The following is a 13,542-nucleotide window of genomic DNA, read 5'->3' as shown; positions in this document are numbered from 1 at the left end:
GTATGACTTGTGCAGCGTCAAAACATGACTTGAGATGTTACTATATACAATTTGAAATGCACCAAGAGTATAAACATTTAAAATACTTCGATGTACGAAATTTTTTTTTTTTTTTTCAAAAAAAGACTTAAGATGCTCTAAGGAACGACTTCAAAAACTCTAGGGTCTGGCTTAAGAATCGTCAAAACATGACTTGGAATATCACTAAGTACAATTTGAAATGCACCAAGAGTATAAGCATTCAAAATCTCTCGAGGTACGAACTGAATATCTCAAGGAACGACTTGAGATGCCCTAAGGAACGACTTAAGATGCCTTAAGAAACAACTTGAGAAACTATAGGGTATGACTTGGGAAGCGTAAAAACATGACTTGAAATGTCACTAGATACAATTTGAAATGCACAAAGGGTTTAAGCATTTAAAATCCCTCGAGGTATGAACTGAAATTCTCAAGAAAAGACTTAGGATGTCCTAAAGAACAACTTGAGATGCCTTAAGAAACGACTTGAAAAACTCTAGAGTATGAATTGGAAGTGTCAAAACATGACTTGGAATGTTACTAGGTACAATTTGAAATGCACCAAGGGTATAAATATTTAAAATACCTCGAGTTACCAACTGAAATTCTCACGGAACGACTTGGGATGCCCAAAGAATGACTTTAGATGCCTTAAGAAACAACTTAAGAAACTCTATGGTATGATTTGAGAAACTCTATAGCATTAATTGGGAAGCGTCAAATCAAGATTTGAATTATCACTAGGTACAATTTGAAATGCACTAATAGTATAAACATTTAAAATCTCTCGAGTTACGAATTGAAATTTTCAACGAATAACTTAGAATGTTTTAAGGAACGATTGGAGATGTCCTAAGGAAGGATTGAAAATGCCCTAAGGAATAACTTGAGAAACTCTAAGGTATGACTTGGGCAGCATCAAAATATGACTCGAGATGTTACTAGGTACAATTTGAAATGCATCAAGCGCATAAACATTTAAAATACCTCAATGTACGAACTAAAATTTTCAAGAAATGGTGCACTAATGAACGACTTGAGAAACTCTAGACTATGACTTAGGAATCGTCAAAACATGATTTTGAATGTCACTAAGTACAATTTCAAATGCACCAAGGGAATAAACATTCAAAATCCCTCAAGATACGAATTGAATTTATTAAGGAACGACATGAAATACTCTAAGAAAAGACTTGAAAAACTATAGCGTATGACATGAGACGCGTAAAAATATGACTTGGAATATCACTAGATACAATTTGAAATGCACCAAGAGTTTAAGCATTTAAAATCACTTGAGGTATGAACTGAAATTCTCAAGAAACGACTTAGGCCCTAAGGAACGACTTGAGATGTCTTAAGGAATAACTTGAGAAACTCTTGGGGTATGAATTAGGAAGTGTCAAAACATGACTTGGAATGCCACTAGGTACAATTTGAAATGCACCAAGGATATAAATATTTAAAATACCTCGTGTTACCAGCTGAATTTCTCACGGAACGACTTGAGATGTCCTAAGGAACGACTTGAGAAACTCTAGGGTATGACTTATGAATTGTCAAAACATGACTTAGTATGTTACTAAGTACAATTTGAAAAATACCAGCAGTATAAACATTCAAAATCCCTCGAGGTACGAACTGAAATTCTCAAGGAACGACTTAGAATGCCCTTAGGAAGAATTTGAGATGCTTTAAGGAACGACTTCAGAAACTATAGGGTATGATTTGGGAAGCGACAAAACATGACTTGAAATGTCACTAGATACAATTTAAAATGCACTAAGAGTTTAAGAATTTAAAATCTCTCGAGGTATGAACTGAAATTCTCAAGGAGCGACTTAAGATGCCCTAAGGAACGACATGAGATGTCTTAAGAAACGACTAGAGAAACTCTAGGGTATGAATTGAGAAGTGTCAAAACATGACTTGGAATGCTACCATATACAATTTGTAATGCACCAAGGGCATAAACATTTAAAATACCTTGAGTTACCAACTCAAAATCTCACGGAACAACTTTGGATACCCTAAGGAACGACTTGAGATGCCCTAGAGTATGACTTGAGAAACTCTATAGTATTATTTGGGAAGCGTCAAATCAAGATTTAGAATGTCACTAGGTACAATTTGAAATGCACCAATGATATAAACATTTAAAATTCCTCGAGTTACAAATTAAAATTTTCAACGAACGACTTAAGATGTTCTGAGACACGACTGAAGATGCCCTAAAGAACAACTTCAAAAACTCTAAGGTATGACTTGAGTAGCGTCAAAACATGATTTGAGATATTACTAGGTACAATTTGAAATGCACAAACGATACAAACATTTAAAATTGGAACGACTTGAGATATCTTAAGGAATGACTTGAGAAACTCTAAGGTATGAATTAGGAAGTGTCAAAACATGAATTGGAATGCCACAATGTACAATTTGAAATGCATCAATGGTATAAACATTTAAATATCTCGAGTTACCAACTGAAATTCTTACGGAACGACTTGGGATGCCTTAAAGAACGACTTGAGAAACTCTAGGGTGTTACCTCGGAAACGTCAAAACATGACTTGAAATTCCACTAGGTATAATTTGAAATGTACAAAGTGTATAAACATTTAAATTACCTCGAGTCACCAACTAAAATTCTCACGGAACGACTTGGGATGCACTAAGGAACGATTTTAGATACCCTAAAGAACGACTTGAGAAACTGTAGGGTATAACTTAAGAAAATCTATAGTATTACTTGGGAAGCGTCAAAGCAAGATTTAGAATGTCATTAGGTACAGTTTGAAATGCATCAATGGTATAAACATTAAAAATCTCTCGACTTACGAATTGAAATTTTCAACAAACGACTTGGGATGTTTTAAGGAACGACTGAAGATGCCTTAAAGAACAACTTGAGAAACTCTAAGGTATAACTTGGGTAGCGTCAAAACATGAATTAGTATGTTACTAGGCATAATTTGAAATGCATCAAGGGTATTAACATTTAAAATACCTCCATGTATGAACTGAAATTTTCAAGAAACGACTTGAGATGCCCTAAGGAACGACATGAAAAACTATAGGCTATGACTTAGGAATCGTCAAAACATGACTTAGGAATCGTCAAAACATGACTTGGAATGTCAATTAGTATAATTTGAAATGCACCAATGATATAAATATTCAAAATACCTCAAGTTACCAATTGAAATTATGACGGAACGACTTTGGATGCCCTAAGGAACGACTTGAGAAACTTTAGGGTATGACTTGAAAAACTCTATAGTATTACTTGGGTAGCGTTAAATCAAGATTCGAAATGTCACTAGATACAATTTGAAATGCACAAAGGTTTAAATATTTAAAATCCCCCGAGGTACGAAGTGAAATTCTCAAGGAACGAATTTAGGATGCCCTAAAGAATGACTTGACATGCCTTAAGGAACGACTTGAGAAAATCTAGGGTATGACTTATGAATCGTCAAAATATGACTTGAAATGTCACTAAATACAATTTGAAATTCAGCATGGGTATAAACATTCAAAATCTTTCGAGGTACGAACTAAAATTCTCAAGGAACGACTTTGGATGCCCTAAGGAACAACTTGAGATGCCTTAAGGAACGACTTGAGAAACTATAGGGTATGACTTGGGAAACGTAAAAACATGACTTGGAATGTCACTAGCTACAATTTGAAATGCACCAAGGGGTTAAGCATTTAAAATCTCTCGAGGTACAAACTGAAATTCTCAAGGAACGAATTTGGGATGCTCTAAAGAATGACTTGAGATGCCTTAAAGAACGACCTGAGAAACTCTAGGCTATGACTTAGGAATCGTCAAAACATGACTTGAAATGTCACTAAATACAATTTGAAATTCACCATGGGTATAAACATTCAAAATCTCACGAGGTACGAACTAAAATTCTCAAGAAACGACTTGGGATGTCCTAAGGAACGACTTGAGATGCCTTAATGAATGACTTGAGAAATTATAGGGTATCACTTGGGAAGCGTAAAAACATGACTTGGGAAGCGTAAAAACATGACTTGAAATGTCACTAGCTACAATTTGAAATCCACCAAGGGTTTAAGCATTTAAAATCCCTCGAGATACGAACTGAAATTCTCAAGGAACGAATTTAGGATGCCCTAAGGAACGACTTAAGATGCCTTAAGGAACGACTTGAGAAACTCTAGAGTATGAATTGGGTAGTGTCAAAACATGACTTGAAATACTACTAAGTACAATTTGAAATGCACCAAAGGTATAAAAATTCAAAATCCCTCGAGGTACGAACTGAATTTCTTAAGGAACGACTGGGGATGCTATAAGAAACGACTTCACAAACTATAGGGTATGACTTGGCAAGCGTAAAAACATGACTTTGAATGTTACCCGAAACAATTTGAAATGCACCAAGAGTTTAAGCATTTAAAATTCATCAAGGTACGAACTGAAATTTTCAAGCAACACCTTAGGATGTCCTAAGGAACGACTTGCGTTGTTCTAAGGAACGACTTGAGAAACTCTATGATATAAATTGGGAAGTGTCAAAACATGACTTAAAATGTTACTAGATACAATTTGAAATACACCAAGGGTTTAAGCTTTCAAAATCACTTAAGGTAGGAACTGAAATTCTTCAGGAACGACTTAGGATGACCTAAAGAGCGACTTGAGATGTCTTAAGGAATAACTTGAGAAACTATAGGGTATGAATTGGGAAGTGTCAAAACATGACTTGGAATACCACAAAGTACAATTTAAAATGCACGAAAGGTATAAACATTCAAAATCCCTTAAGGTACGAACTGAAATTCTCAAGGGACGACTGGGGATGCCATAAGAAACGATTTAAGATGTCTTAACGAACGACTTGATAAACTATAAGGTATGACTTGGGAAGCGTAAAAACGTGACTTAGAATGTTACAAGATACAATTTGAAATTCACCAAGGGTTAAGTATTTAAAATCCATTGAGGTATGAACTGAAATTCTCAAGCAACGACTTAGGATGTCCTAAGGAACGACTTGAGATGTTCTAAGGAACGACTTGAGATGTTCTAAGGAACGACTTGAGAAATTCTAAGGTATGAATTAGGAAGTGTCAAAACATGACTTAGAATGCTACTAGATACAATTTGAAATGCACCACGGGTATAAACATTTAAAATACCTCGAGTTATCAATTGAAATTCTCACGGAACGACTTGGGATGTCCTAAGGAATGACTTGAGAAACTCTAGAATATAACTTAAGAAAATATATAGTATTACTTGGGAAGCGTCAAATCAAGATTTAGAATGTCATTAGGTACAATTTGAAATGCACCAATGGTATAAACATTTAAAATCACTCGAGTTACGAATTGAAATTTGCAACGAATGACTTAGGATGTCCTAAAGAACGATTGAAGATGTCCTAAAGAACGATTAAAAATATCCTAAGGAACGACTTGAGAAACTCTAAGGTATGACTTAGGTAGCATCAAAACATGACTTGAGATGTTACTAGGTACAATTTGAAATGCATCAAGTGTATAAACATTTAAAATATCTCAATGTACGAACTGAAATTTTCAAGAAATGACTTTAGATGCCCTAATGAACGACTTGCGAAACTTTAGGATATAACTTAGGAATCGTCAAAACATGATTTGAAATGTCACTAAGTACAATTTCAAATGCACTATGGATATAATCATTCAAAATCCCTCAAGGTACGAACTTAATTTCACAATGATCGACTTAGGATGCCTTAAGCAACGACATGAGATACCTTAAGAAATGACTTGAAAACCTATAGCGTATAACTTGGGACGAGTAAAAACATGATTTGGAATGTTACTAGATACAATTTTAAATGCACCAAGGGTTTAAACTTTTAAAATCACTTGAAGTACGAACTGAAATTCTCAAGAAACGACTTAAGATGACCTAAAGAACGACTTAAGATGACCTAAAGAACGACTTAAGATGACCTAAAGAACGACTTGTGATGTCTTAAGGAATAACTTGAGGAACTCTAGGGTATAAATTGAGAAGTGTCAAAACATGACGTGTAATGCCACTAGGTACAATTTGAATTGCATCAAGGATATAAACATTTAAAATATCTCGAGTTACCAGCTGAATTTATCACGAAACGACTTGGGATGTCCTAAGAAACGACTTGAGAAACTTTAAGGTATGACTTGGGCAGCATCAAAACATGACTTGATATGTTACTAAGTACAATTTGAAATGCACCAAAGGGTATAAGCATTTAAAATACCTCAATGTACGAACTAAAATTTTCAAGAAACGACTTTAGATACCCTAATGAACGACTTGAGAAACTCTAGGATATGAGTTAGGAATCATCAAAACATGACTTGGAATGTCACTAAGTACAATTTCAAATGCATCAAGGGTATAAACATTCAAAATCTATCGAGATATGAACTGAAATTCTCAAGGAACGACTGAGGATGCCCTAAGGAACGACATGAGATACCTTAAGAAACGACTTGAAAAACTATAGCGTATGAATTGAGAAGTGTCAAAACATGACTTGGAATTCCATTAGGTATAATTTGAAATGCACCAAGTGTATAAACATTTAAAATACCTTGAGTTATCATATGAAATTTTCACGGAACGACTTGGGATGTCCTAAGGAATGACTTTAGATGCCCTAAGGAACTACTTTAGAAACTCTAGGGTATGATTTGAGAAACTCTATAGTATTAATTGAGAATCGTCAAATCAAGACTTGGAATGTCACTAGGTACAATTTGAAATACACCAATGATATAAATATTTAGAATCACTAGAGTTATGAATTGAAATTTTGAACGAACGACTTGAGATGTCCTAAGGAACGACTGAAGATGCCCGAAGAAACAATTTGAGAAACTCTAAGGTAGGACTTGAGTAGCGTCAAAACATTACTTGAGATGTTATTAGGTATAATTTAAAATGCACCAAGAATATAAACATTTAAAATACCTCGATGTACGAACTGAAATTTTCAAGAAACGACTTGAGATGCCCTAAAGAAGAACTTGAGAAACTCTAGAATATGACTTAGGAATCGTCAAAATATGACTTGGAATGTCACTAAGTACAATTTAAAATGCAGCAAGGGTATAAACATTCAAAATCTCTTGAGCTACGAACTAAAATTCTCAAGGAACGACTTGGGATGCCCTAAAGAATGACTTGAGATGCCTTAATGAACAACTTGAGAAGCTATAATGTATGACTTGGGAAGCGTTAAAACATGACTTGGAATGTCACTAGATACAATTTGAAATGCACTAAATGTTTAAGCATTTAAAATCTCTCGAGGTACAAACTAAAATTCTCAAGAAACGAATTATGATGCCTTAAGGAACGACTTGAGAAACTCTAGAGTATGAATTGGAAAGTGTCAAAACATGACTTGGAATACTACTAAGTACAATTTGAAATGCATCAAGGATATAAACATTTAAAATACCTCGATGTACAAACTGAAATTTTCAAGAAACGACTTGAGATGTCATAAGGAACGACTTGAGAAACTCTAGGGTATGACTTATGAATTGTTAAAACATGACTTGGAATCGTCAAAACATGACTTGGAATGTCATTAAGTACAATTTAAATTGCACCAACGGTATAAACATTCAAAATACCTCAAGTTACCAATTGAAATTCTCACGGAACGACTTGAGATGCCCTAATGAACGACTTGAGAAACTTTAGGGTATAACTCTATAGTATTACTTGGGTAGTGTCAAATCAAGATTTGGAATGTTACTAGATACAATTTGAAATGCACCAATGGTATAAACGTTTAAAATCACTCGAGTTACGAATTGAAATTTTGAACGAATGACTTGGGATATCCTAAGGAACGACTGGAGATGCCCTAAGAAACAACTTGAGATGCCTTTAGGAACGATTTAGAATGCCCTAAGGAACGACTTGAGATGCCTTAAGGAACGCCTTGAGAAAATCTAAGGTATGAGCAATTTGAAATGCACCAATGGTATAAACGTTTAAAATCACTCGAGTTACGAATTGAAATTTTGAACGAACGACTTAGGATATCCTAAGGAACGACTGGAGATGCCTTTAGGAACAACTTGAGATGCCTTAAGAAACGCCTTAAGAAAATCTAAGGTATGAATTGGGAAGCATCAAAACATGACTTAGAATGCCACTAGGTACAATTTGAAATGTACCATGTGAATAAACATTTAAAATACATCGAGTTACTAACTGAAATTCTCAAGAAACGACTTGAGATGCCTTAAGGAAAGACTTGATAAACTCTAGGGTATTACCTAAGAAGCGTCAAAACATGACTTAGAATGCCACTAGGTATAATTTGAAATGCACCATGGGTATAAACATTTAAAATACCTCGAGTTACCAACTGAAATTCTCAAGAAACGACTTGAGATGCCCTAATGAACGACTTGAGAAACTCTAGGGCATTACTTGGGAAGCGTCAAAACATGACTTGGAATGCCACTAGGTACAATTTGAAATGCACCAAGTGAATAAACATTTAAAATATCTTGAGTTACCAACTAAAATTCTCACGGAACGATTTGGGATGCCCTAAGGAACGACTTTAGATGCCCTAATGAACGACTTAAGAAATTTTAGGGTATGACTTGAGAAGCTCTATAGTATTACTTAGGAAGTGTTAAATCAAGACTTGGAATGTCACTAGGTACAATGTGAAATGCACCAATGATATAAACATTTAAAATCTCTCGAGTTATAAATTGAAATTTTCAACGAACGACTTGGGATATTCTAAGGAACGACTTAGGATGTTCTAAAGAACGACTTGGGATATTCTAAGGAACGATTTGGGATGTTCTAAGGAACGACTGAAGATGCTCTATGGAACAATTTGAGAAACTCTAATGTATGATTTGGGTAGCGTCAAAACATGACTTGAGATGTTACTGGGTACAATTTAAAATGCACCAAGAGTATAACATTTAAAATGCCTCGATGTACGAACTGAAATTTTCAAGAAACGACTGGCGATGCCCTAAGGAACGACTTGAGAAACTTTAGTGTATGACTTAGAATGTCATTAAGTACAATTTGAAATGTACCAACGGTATAAACATTCAAAATCCCTCGAGATTCGAACTGAAATTCTCAATAAATAATTTGAAATGCCTTAAAGAATGACTTGAGATGCTTAAGAAATTTTTTTTAATTCATAATAAAGTCCTTTGAATTTATAAAAAAAATAATTTGAATTCATAATAAAGTCCTCCTCGATTTGTAGGTATTTCTCCCGATATGAAGGGTATCTCTCCTCCTAGGATGTAGAGTGGGCTTTGTAGAGGCTGCATGTTAGGTTTTAACTTCGAGATTTTGAGCGGAGCCCAAAATTCTGGAGTTAAAATCTAACGTAAAGTCGTAAAAAAGAAAATGACCTAATTAAAAACCCTAAATCACTACCGATTTTAGTATAAGAATGACTCATAAAATGGACTGAACTCTAAATCTCTGTTTATATTATAACAACACGTAAATTGATTACACCCCGTGACAGTATTATGATTATAGACAATAATTTATTGGTTTGATGGTGTTCCTTTTTAAGTTTATGGTTAAGCATGACTACGTGGGAATGTGTTATTGGTCACTGATTAATGAAACCATAGCTCTAACTGTTATAAAACTTGTTTTTAACATCTGGTTGGGAGGTGGGAGTCTGGGGACCACTGAGCGGATGAGCTAACCAGGAAGGCAAGAGAGAGAGTAAACCAAAGCAAAGAAAAGAAGAGAGAGCACTAGAGCAATAATGTTTATTCTCTCTCCCTCTCTTTCGCTCTCCACATCCAAACAACTTCTTCCTCCAAATCCATTTTTCAGGTACTCTCTATCTCTTTACTTCTGCACATGAATGTATGTATATGTATGAATGTTTAATTTTCTGTCTATTTTCTACCTTTTATCTCCTTACAATTTTGGTACTGTGTTGGTCCTTAGAGAGCAGACCAGAACTGTGGTGTCCCAGAACAATTGCAGAGTGCAGCAGATACTTCAACCATCATGCCCAAGTGCCATCTCAAAACCCAATTTGCAAAATGGGTTTTGCAGAAGAGATTTGATTCTCTTTGGCCTTTCTTCTCCAGTGTTTGTAGTCTTCCCATCTTTAGGTGAACTTTCTTAATTCACACTTTGGTGTTTGGTCAGTTGATTTTGCAGTGTCTGAAAATGCATGAAATGGTTTTTGCTTTGTTACTTGTAAACAACTTAGAATAATTTAGAAGGGGACAGTTTTTGTTTCACTGGGAAGATGGGCTCTATCTTCATTTGCGAAAGAACATGGAATTTTTCATTTTTCATTTTTCATTCTTGGAAATATGTTATGATTATTAATTTAGTATACATGTTTATAAATATGAATATACTTTTGCAGGGTCCCTTGCAGAGGAAGACTTGAAAATGGCTTCGTTTGTTGATGAAATAAATTCTTGTTCTTATCTCTACCCAGTGGAGTTGCCATCTAAGAAGGTCCTCTTCAAATGGTACACATTTTGCCTCTTTTTCGAGATCGATGTGGTATGCATGGTTGTTTTTGTTACTTTTGGTACAGAGGAATAAATGTGAATATGAATGGAAACTTAATGCTATCACACTTAATGTTTCAGAACCTTTTGAATGTGTTATTTTCTTTAAATGAAATGCTGTAAATAGTTTTTTGTGTGCCCTTTTTTTTCGTTCTTTTTTGGCACAAAAGCAAACTAGTTGAATTCTTTGTCATTTTGGTGCGCATATAAATTGTAGGAACCTGACTCTTTTCATCTATTTCAAGGGTGGAATCAAGAAAGCCAGAACGCTATTCATCAGCCGCACCATTATCTCGTAAGTTGCTTCACAAATAGAATGATGAAAGTCTTCCAACAAAATTTTGAAAACTTGACTATCCATTGATATAGATTTCCCATTTAAGAGCCCATCTATATCAATATTTGACAATGGCCATGAACGCTGATCATCTGCATAATTCTAACTGGAAACTGTTTTATGTATTATACAGCTGATGCTCGTCTGCGCATTGTTTCTGAGCGTGTTGACATTATTGATAATCTCATCATTTCTATTTCGGTAACTCCTGATAAGATCACTACTTCCTAAGTGCAAATCCCTTTAGTTATGTTTCAAAGGTTTATAACTTAAATTTCCTTTGATTCAGATAGGTCCCCCGAATTCAAAGTTTCTAAAATCACAGGATAAGAGTACATGGACTGCAAAAGATGTTGTTGATTCTGTTTTGTCTGACAAGTCTGCATTGGTAATGTTCCACCTGACACTTCTCTAAAAGAATTTGGTTTTAAGGCAGATTGGCAAACATTTGCTAAATAGTACATAAAGCATTTAAATCTATTTTACAAGTTATCCATATGTTGTCTTGTGAAACTTTCCTCGAAATTTAACTAGGACTGAAAGTAACGTGAAAACTGATCTTCAGAACCTTAGGCATGATAGACTATCCCTGACAGGCAGATCTCGAAAAACCAGTGTTCTAATTTCTGTGTAACTGTGACATGAGAATACATACTTAAGATGCATTCCAAGAACAGAAATAAAAGGAAGAATTGACCTTCCCATTGATGTCCAATTAAAATCATCAAAACAATTTAATTTAAATTCAATTTGCTTTAGTAGAGTAACATGAAAAGAGGATTGTTGGTTGGGTGGGATGGAGCACTCCATCGAATTTGATTCTCTTGTAAACTGACATGCTACAGTTTTTTGCAGCGGGTCACCCCAAGTCAGCGCATGGCTGAGAGTTCAGTTCTCGATGCACATTCTAGTGAAGTAAGTTCTCCAAACCCTTCTTTGGTTTACATAGCTGAAACCATCATTGTAAAATCTACTTGGTACATATGAAGCACAGCTCATTGTATATTCCTCAGGTTGATGGTGAGTCATACTGGTATTATGAGTACCTTGTTCGCAAACCCACAAAAACTGTAAGTGTAAATTTTAGCAGCACTTTTCAGTAGAAGGATATTGGCATACCTTCATGGTTTCTTCATGATTCTTACAAGAATTACCACCTGTGCAGGCTCAAGAACCTAACAGTTATCGGCACTATGTGGCTTCAACAGCCGAACGAGATGGTAGGACAATAGTTTCTTTGTTCAACTATTCTAGTGCAAATATATAATGATTTTCATGTAATTCTTTTTTCTCATCCTCCACTGCATACTTATGTGGGAGGAGATGCAGTTTGGCTCAAAGGTATTGGCTATGTTTATTTATGGGTTAATATTGCACTTTGAAACCTCTAATTGAACCTTACAGAAACGCAATTGCAGGTTACTTGTACACTATAAATGCTTCAACCCTCAACAAGCAGTGGAACATAGTAACTCTCTCTCTCTCTCTCTCTCTCTCTCTCACACACACACACACACACACACACACTGGAATTCTGTGTTGTATTAGCCCCCATCAAATATAAATTTGCAATGTGGATGTGTTCAAGTACATTAGATTTGATCTACCAAAGCCACTAAAAAGAAATGACTAACCAAGTATTTATCAAGAAATTAACAGTCATGTAAGTTTTCTAGAAGGCATATAAATAGACAACAATCTTCCTAGGTATCCCTTCAATATGCAAATGGATCACGGCAGCATACTAATAATTGTTGCACTCATGGAGCGTGTTTTGATCAACAAAATATGTTAACAACTTAACATACACTTACCAATTGAATGCCCAATATACTTATGATTTCTCCATTTTGAATTTTGTTGTTATTTATATCTTCTGCTTACAGATTATCATTGATATCCATTTTATGTGATGCAGATGGGGCCTATCTTGAAAAAAACTGTAGATTCCTTTCACCTTCTCCCTCCCACAGAAAACTATGTTCCTCCATTCAAGGATCCATGGAGATTTTGGTGACGGTACATCTGATTTTGTCGTCCCACTAGAGCAAAATTCAAGAATTTTGAACACATGTATTCTTTTCCTGTTGAAATTTTGGCTTTAAGATGCTCATTAAGTTAACTCATCCTCTGGTTGATAAGTAGAGGGTAGAGGACAAATTTTGTATGTATCAATCAATGTTTGTATTTATTCTTAGTTTTCTGTTTTGAGGAAACTGGTCTAAGATCTGGTCTAAGATAATGTATAAAAAATGTGGAGGGGGTAAAATGAAACATACTTACCTGGACAGGGTCTATGGGTGAATAAGAAGATCCATGGCCTAGGTTGGTGACCTCCATGGCACTTAGGAGGGCTGACCGCCTATGGTCTCCCCAAGCAGGAGAGCCAATGTCATAATTTGTGGTAGTGGGGTGCCTGCGTTCGCGCGGCCCCTCTCTAATTTTAGTCTAATCTTTATTTTTGGGCCAACTATTTTGGGTTATGAAGGATTAAGCCCATTACCTTTGATTAACTTTTTTTTTTTTTTTTTAAATTCTGCGTTTACATATTTTCGTACTTTTTAATAATTTTATTTTATGTCCATGTGGCGTATTCATAT

General features: G+C 35.1%; 1 protein-coding gene and 1 non-coding gene across 3 annotated transcripts; both read left to right on the top strand.

Annotated features, from left to right (window-relative positions):
* Nucleotides 1–9,753: 9,753 nt before the first annotated feature.
* On the top strand, nt 9,754–13,139 carry PPD5 (PsbP domain protein (Mog1/PsbP/DUF1795-like photosystem II reaction center PsbP family protein)). 2 transcript variants are annotated; one of them, XM_086250976.1, is made up of 11 exons: nt 9,754–9,904; nt 10,022–10,191; nt 10,455–10,563; nt 10,851–10,900; nt 11,076–11,143; nt 11,232–11,330; nt 11,798–11,857; nt 11,956–12,012; nt 12,108–12,162; nt 12,361–12,410; nt 12,861–13,139. In XM_086250976.1, exons 1-11 carry the CDS (start codon nt 9,834–9,836, stop codon nt 12,957–12,959), a joined length of 888 nt encoding a protein of 295 aa, XP_086107102.1. In that variant the 5' UTR covers nt 9,754–9,833; the 3' UTR covers nt 12,960–13,139. The 2 variants fall into 2 exon arrangements, with proteins under 2 accessions (XP_086107102.1, XP_086107103.1); XM_086250977.1 differs by having other exon boundaries at nt 12,347–12,410.
* A 78-nt stretch (nt 13,140–13,217) lies between these two features.
* LOC147279039 (U1 spliceosomal RNA) lies at nt 13,218–13,379 on the top strand. Its single transcript, XR_015123721.1, has one exon. It is a non-coding gene; the product is annotated as a U1 spliceosomal RNA (small nuclear RNA).
* The last annotated feature ends 163 nt before the right edge of the window (nt 13,380–13,542 follow it).

This window comes from Dryas octopetala, chromosome 7 (genome assembly GCF_963921425.1).
Source record: "Dryas octopetala chromosome 7, drDryOcto1.1, whole genome shotgun sequence".
Lineage (NCBI taxonomy): Eukaryota > Viridiplantae > Streptophyta > Magnoliopsida > Rosales > Rosaceae > Dryas > Dryas octopetala.
Note: the sequence above shows the minus strand (reverse complement) of the source record. Positions and strands in the feature narration are given on the sequence as shown.